Source organism: Tupaia chinensis, unplaced genomic scaffold, assembly GCF_000334495.1.
Source record: "Tupaia chinensis unplaced genomic scaffold, TupChi_1.0 Scaffold000272_1, whole genome shotgun sequence".
Lineage (NCBI taxonomy): Eukaryota > Metazoa > Chordata > Mammalia > Scandentia > Tupaiidae > Tupaia > Tupaia belangeri.
Genome location: NW_006159754.1, coordinates 7,262,309 through 7,270,072, shown reverse-complemented (window position 1 = coordinate 7,270,072; position 7,764 = coordinate 7,262,309). Strand labels below are relative to the sequence as shown.

The window sequence follows — 7,764 nt, the reverse complement described above, 5'->3', positions numbered from 1 at the left end:
GCCAATAAGTCACTATAAAAGCTCTCTGCTTAAGCCTTAAGTAAGAAAAATTTCCTTTTTTTTTTTTTTTTTTTTGGAGGTTTTCGTTATAGGGTGCATGCGCTCGCCAGAAAGACAGAGAGAGATGTCAGAGACAGAAAGTGAGAAATCACCTCCCAGGGGGGATGGCCATGCCGCAATCCCTTCTCCTCCATTCTCCTCTCGGGATCTTGGGTACGCACGTACATGTGCCCAGCATGAGTTTAAGTCACCAGGTCCGGGACTCAAACCGTGGTCGACTACATGGGAGTCCAGTGACACAGTCATTACGCTAACTTCTGGTCTCAAAATTTCTTCTTTTATCAGTAAGCATTAATTCCAAAAGAAGAAAAAAGAACATTGTCCTCTGAGAAAAATCAATCATAGATTCAAGATTTGCAATGTTTTCATCCCCATCTTTTTTGATAAAATTCAGAATTAGAAAGAATTACTGGCCATATTTTTATCTGCAGGTAACTTCTAAATTAAGGTTTGCAGTGTGTCCCTTCTTGATGAGTGGCAATAACTACAGGGCCATTCTGGCACACTTTAGAATGAATGTAATGTGAAACCAATCGTGATCTTGGTTACTAAAGAGAAATCTGCACAACCTCCAATTTCAAATATCCACAACAGAATTCCACACAGTTAGCAAAGCTCTTTTAAAATTGCTTAGTTCTGCCATCTAATATCATTTCCTACTGAAGATTTGTGCCCGAACTGTAAAAGACTGGTTTTTTTTTTTTAATTGAAAACACAACATTCAGTATTGTTTTCTCAACTGCATATCTGGAATTTGGAAATTCTCCAAGGTCCATCTTGTGTGCAAAAGAAGCCTCAGCATCTAAATCTGGGAGTTCATGTATATGACTAGTTTTCAGTTGATGTTGGCAATAAACATATGTTGATGTACAAAATTTGATGAAATGAAATAACTTCATTACAATGACCAAAAAATGTATTATTACTGAAATCCTCTTTTCAAAATGTGTTTTTAGTATCTAAACATTTTGACTAAAGAGCTAGAAGTGATCTGTAAACTTACATAGCTCAACTTCCTTTAGAATTTCATTCCTGAGATCAAAATGAACTCTACACATTGTATTTAAAGTGAACATTAAATCCAATATATCTGCAAAGCAAAATAACGAATTTCATCTGCAGTCTGAAATGCTCTGACCCAGAACTATAAACTTTTTCCAAGTTCCACATAATGAACATCTTATGGATACAGTACATAATAATCATTTACCAAGTCATGTAAGTTACTGAAAATAAGTGAGGCAAACAACTGCCATTCATTATTCCTGACTCCAAAGACTGCTGGGTCTGACTTGGATATATACACAGCTGAACACACACTTCCTGGTTATATGCAATCTGAACAGATAGACCAGCTTTACAGGCCTGACCACAGAGATTAATAGCTTTAGCCAAATAATGTGGTAACCATGTGAACCTGGTCTGCTCCAGCTTGTTTGTGAATCTCTCAGCAAGGCTCAACATGCCGTTATCTGCATCTTGTTGCCAGGAAACACAACATCGCTTTGGAATACAAGGAAAACCAGGTTGTAATGATCATAGGTCAACTTCCCAAAAGCCTAGTTTTTGGTACTAAGTTATCTATAATCTTTCAATATTTCTTCCTATAGGCCACAAGGATTTCACTTACTAGAAATTAACAGTTAATACTTTTTGCTATTTTATCATGGCAGGACTACTTGTTACCACTAACACTGCAGTAGCAGCAATAGTTAATTGCTATTAATATTATATGATAGTAATAATTCACTCACTTTTTGCTGTTGTCAGTTCGACATTGGTTTACTTCATTAAAATTAATTTGAAAAACCACCCACTGCAACAACTTTATAACTTATCCAACAATGCATGTTTATTGACCTATATCTACATCTATTCTTCACCAAAATAATTACCAAAGGATGAAATACCTCATATACTGCTCACCTAAGAGTTTCTGGATTTTCTGGGACCAAAACTGTCATTTTGACAAAACAATCATTTTGCCTTGCCTTGGTCACAGTAACAGAATGTAATGTGTTAGATAATAATCCTGCCAGCTTCTTCCTGCCCAATTCAAACAGACAGAAACTTTATGTACCAAAATGCTGAAGTTATCCAGCAGACTAGAAATCTGCTTCATAAGACTGAAGTAGGAGGCTATGGTTCTGCAGATATTTGCAATCTGGCAATGGAAGGATTAAAATGGCTTTGAGAGTATATAAAATTAATTACCCTTGACATTGCAATTAAAATTGCTAGCTCACGGGCAACAGAGATTCTGGACAACACCTTATAAGAAAGAGTTTTTTTAAAAAGCTTATTTGTGTATTTCTTCCATGAGAGAGACAAAGAGAGAGAGAAAGAGGGTTACTGCTAACAAGGTCTTTACACTGCAATCTACTCCCAGCTTCAGAAAGCATGTATAAGCCTAGTACGTAAAAGGAGAACTGAGGATATGAACCTGGAACCTTCCCATGGGGCTTCAGCATCGCAGAGTGTTGCATTACCACTGTGCCACACTTGGTCCAAACAATAACAACAAAAAGTCTTAAGGCAAAAATGAAAAAAAAAATTTTTTTCCAATGTTAGTTTTAAAGCATAAGTTAAAAATACTCAGGTTTATTATAAGATTTTTGCTACCTTAGCAAGAATCTTGACTGTACTGTATTATCAAGATAATGTATTTAGTCAGGAAGACTACATTCTTGATATGATCTTACTTTTATGCCAAGTGATCATCAATATAATAATACCTTTGAACTTGGGTTTTATACTATTTCTCATCTTATTCTACACTTCTCTTTTGAAACACAAGAGACAAAGTTCTAGTCACATAATAATTAAAAGACACATGGACCTGTGTACTATATAACAAAAACTGAAATACTAAAAGAAACACTTGTTCAGTACTAAATTGAAGAGAGATTTGAAAACAGAAAGCCTAAGTTTTTGTAGTGCCAATAATGCTCTAGCACTATGTCAGAATACAGAAGCTTTTGACATTAAGGCTCACAGAACTTGGAAACAGCTTAATGCCACTATTTGCTGACTCTTCGGACACATGGGTAGTGTAAAACAACTTATCTGTGAACAAACATGACTCTGAAGGCAGTTTATCTCTTGGACTTCTAGACTGGGATACATGTTATATTTCCCCTCCCATTTGGGCCATGCTTCTGTACTACACCAGGCCATTTCATGTGAAAACTGTCAGGTTGCCCTCATGGTGTCCCAAGTCAGGCAACATAGACAGAAATGCTCTTCTCCCCCACGTAATTTTAATCATTGACCTTGGTCATATACAAATATCTATTAATATTACACATCTTAACCCTTTCTACACTACAGTAAAAACAACTTAGAAATAAAAAGATCAACATTTACTATACAGACATGTTAACATTAGCAGCTTTACATGCGGCAACTATCATTTCTTCATTTTAAAGTTCAAATAAAGAATTCAGTTCCAAACATGTCAGTTCCCCGTCAGTAAATACTGCTTAGACATCCATACTGAAAGAACCAAATTATGTATGAGGAGCTTCAAAAAGTTTGTGGAAAAAAGGTATGTATTCACCTGGTGCCCTCAAAAAAGAAATTCATGCACTTTTGTCATAATACTCATTTCCATGAACTTTAAGCAGACCACTTCATACATACATTGTGTATCAAAACTTGAGGATAATTAGTGATAAATAAACATAACCATCAACATAAATCTTCCCTTTACTCATTGTTAAGACTTTCCTAGGTTTAAAATAAAAATCCCAAATTGTAGTATGATTTATTCTATCTCTAGAATAACCCTAATGACAAAAAGCTTCAAGAAAACTAACAAAACAGATTTAACATGTTTAGTCATGATTCAGAAGTATGGGAGGAACTTCTGAATCATTCAAATAAAAAGTGTTTTATGCCATTCAAATTGAAGAGGGCCACAAAAATCTCCAAACAACGTTATTTTCCTTTAAAAAAATAAGTCGTTCAGTATGTAGAATTTTAAAATTAGATAGATTAGGTACTCATTATTTATAAAATTCACCATGGACTTTTTTATTTTTTGAAGAAGTTTTTGCATCAGGGCGTGTGCTTGCCAGAAAGACAAAGTGAGAAATCACCCCCCCAGGGGGGATGGCCACTCAGCAATCCCTTCTCTTGCATTCTCCTCTCGGGATCTTGGGCACGCACGCACACGCACCCGGTGTTGAGTTTCAAGCTGCCAGGTCCAGGACTCGAGCTGCAGTCGACTACATGGGAGTCCAGCGACATAGCCATTACGCTAACTGCTGGTCTCACCAAGGACTTTCTTTTAAAAGCAAGCTCTCCTGTGTGATTAAAATGGTATTTGATTCACAAGAACCAATGTATGTGCAACTTCTCAGTCACATGCATACTAAACATCTGAATTATTCAAACTTTCACTGTATGGTTAAAGAGCCCACATTCAACCACCATGAAACATCAAGACAGCATAAAGCCAACAGTAACAGTTTACTACCGAAACCATCCTACTAAGCTTTTAGCATCTTTACCTTCCTTCTCTACAGCATTTAACAAATTTTACAAGTTGTTATAATACGTACCCATACTTCATTCTCATTCTATCATTTTCTGGGTTACAGTAAAATCTTTCCAAGTGCTCCTGGGAATCATTAGATACACTCTGCCACTTTTGAGTAGTTGTCCTCTTGACCTGCCAGTGATATGGCAAGACTGTGTGGTGCTTCAAACAATCCCTGCCATAAATACAAGTGCCCTGCAGAAAGTCCATGCAAATTTCAATTCCATTTTCTTGGTGAGTATGATACTGCAGCTGGTTTACCAGCTCAAACACTAGGTCAAGGGAAGCCTCCTCACTTTTGTCCTGGAAGAGCTCAGTACTCAATTTATCACTGGTGTCCAAAATGTACTGGATTGTAAAACTATTGTCTTGGAAAACCCCTGGAACATAATCTATCACTTTGTCTATGCAGTCAGGACTAGTAGGAACATCACCTGAAACCGGATGCAAAAGGTCAGTCTGGAAGTGCCCTGCTGTAGAATCTGACACTGTTCCACTGATGGTTTCTGGTGGAAAGTTCTGATCCTGGATTGGAACCACTTGTTCTGGAGTATCAGTGGAAGGATGGGCTTCTGATATTTGGCTTCCAACATTGGTCCTATCAGGAATCAAAACAGATATATTGTTTTCTGCTGGTGGGCATGATGGACTGATATCCAGGGTTTTTTTCACCATAGGTTCATGTAAGCTATTATCATCTGCAGTCTGGTTTCTAGATCTAAAAACCCCATCAAGTGAGCCAGATTCTAGCAAAGTGTTCAATATTGGTCTCAAAGACCTAAGGGTTCCAGTTCCCAGTCTCTTCTGGTCCTGTTTCTTCTTAAAACAAGTCTTCAAAGGAGTGATCTTCTCAGAGAGTCTCATTTGGCATGAAAAGTCATCGGGAGGAGAGGGAGGCTGCACTACACAGTCTGGCTCAGGTTCAGTGGTTTCCATTTCCATGATGTGGATTAGCTCCAATTGCTCCTGAGAGTCTAAAAATCCTACAAGGGAAGGAAGGGAGATGATCACTTACAAATCAACAACTAGACCCCATTCATTCATTAAAATGTTTTGTTTTGGTCTGTGACTAAGTCCCTGAAATCACTCCCCTTGTACCATATTAAGTCTTTACAAGTCAACTTTACATACTATTGAGAAATCAAGACTCTAAAGCAGCCAAGGCTGTCTTTCAACAGGCCTTTTTACCCGTAAATGTAATATACAACAGTCTGTAGTTCTGCTAATGTATGAATTTTTACTGTAAGGCTAGAGTGGGGTGAGAGATGAAAGGTAGAAACAATTGTGTCTAGAGATGATGGTGAGAAAACTACATCTCCACTCAGCTTTGTGGTTCTCTTCAGTTGTTTATATCTCATGAGTTGACAAAAACTTAAGTTTCTTGGGAACCAGCAGTTAGCGTAATGGCTATGTCACTGAACTCCCACGTAGTCAACCGCGGTTCTTGTCCCTGACCCGGTGGCTTAAAACTCACGCCAGGCGCGTGTGCGTGTGTGCCCAAAATCTCAAGAGGAGAATGGAGGAGAAGGGATTGCGGTGTGACCATCCCCCCTGGGGGGTGATTTCTTGCTCTCTGTCTCTATGTCTCTCTCTGTCTCTATGTCTCTCTCTGTCTGGCGAGCACACGTGCCCTATAGTGAAAAAAAATCTCTCCAAAACAAACAAACAAAACTTAAGTTTCTTTGTGGGAAAAAATAAGTTTATCATGAAGGATAAACTTCAAAGTTAAATACTGAGTAAATTTGGGGTGTGAAGATAAATACAGGAAGCAGGGGCATTCAATTAAAATGTTATTTGGGAAAAGTCAGACAAGTATTTCTATATTCAGAAATGTCCAACAAGAATATTAAGGGTCTACTTTTGCAATCCTCAAAAACATTAACATTACTGAAGGAATACCAGGATGTGTTCAGAAACAGAGGCCACATCAACAATAACCACTGGACACTACGTTAGAAACCAAACGCAATTTCCTAACACGGAAAGGACCCCCTAGTCCTTGTCTTTAGAAAAGTTACATATATGCATTTTTTAAAAAGCAAATGAAGGCACACTCTAGAAAAATAAAAGAATATAAACACACACACACACCAAATTTCATATTTCTAATAAACTAAAAGGGACTAGAAAAGGGCTTTCTTCCAATAATCAGAACCCTTAAAAAAATTGAAACTTAAAAACATTTACTGAGACTGTGCCAAGTGAGAAGGGGGATGGTGATGAACAATTAATCCCTTTCTCTCTTATCCAATAGATTTGCAAGAGATCTTTGATGCAAGGGCTCATGACTTAATCAAGGATGCAGCCTAGACGCCCAGTGCAGTGCCTAGTACAACGCACACAGTGGGTGTCTCAGAAATACTATGTTGGCTGAATTACTGGGGGGGAAAAGCACACATTTAATAATTTCTCTTTATTGCTTATAGGTTACCAACAACAACGAAAAAGTTAAAATTGAGTGCCTGAAAAAATGAATATTAAAGACCTACCAGGAGTCATAAATCTATGTTTAAAAAGTATGTAATTACACTCAGAAAAAGAAAAAGCATAGGAAGAAAGTGTTAGTCTGCATGGTAAATACAAAACGAAAAGGTAGAAAAAGGAGAGTTCAGTGTGAGCTGGCATTGTTAGGGAAAGCTTCAAGAAGGAGGGAATCTGACATGAGACATAAATCAACTGGAAAGCAGCCAAGCCAGGCGTTATTATTCATCATTTGGTGCTCTCGCCTCAAGGCACAATTGGCACAGATTGCGGTATTCCCTCTCCACCACACCAAACCGGCCTGTGCCTTCCCCCACGCACAAATTAAGCACTCCTATCACACCCTATCAAAGCAAGATCGTCGACACTAAACCAATTTATTTATACGTATGTACACATACACAAACACAACTTTTCTCAGTGTTGCCTTTCGTTAAACTCAGAAACAAAACCGGGAGGAAGCAGCAGAGAGGCGGAGTGGCTGGAGGGAAGGGAGAAGCCACTAGAACCTAGTTCCTCAATTGGTTTGCATAACAGAAAAATAAAAGACTGTAAGGACACTTCCTCTAGTCCTCTGCTGCAGGCGTCCCACGGCGCCACCTTCACCTTCGAGACGCCCGGGTTCCCCTGCACGCCCCGCGGATTGCACCTCCCCAGGAGCCGCCCGCTCCCGGCCCTGC

At 38.5% G+C, this 7,764-nt stretch overlaps 1 protein-coding gene across 1 annotated transcript in view; it reads right to left on the bottom strand.

The window, feature by feature from the left end:
• TIPARP (TCDD inducible poly(ADP-ribose) polymerase) overlaps positions 1 to 5,797 on the bottom strand; it is a 29,256-nt gene extending 23,459 nt beyond the window's left edge. Inside the window, exon 1 of the mRNA XM_006149772.3 lies at positions 4,626 to 5,797. Within this exon, the coding sequence (XP_006149834.1) occupies positions 4,626 to 5,545 (920 nt within the window). The 5' untranslated portion in view covers positions 5,546 to 5,797. The remainder of the gene's footprint in view (positions 1 to 4,625) is intronic.
• Between the last annotated feature and the right edge of the window lie 1,967 nt (positions 5,798 to 7,764).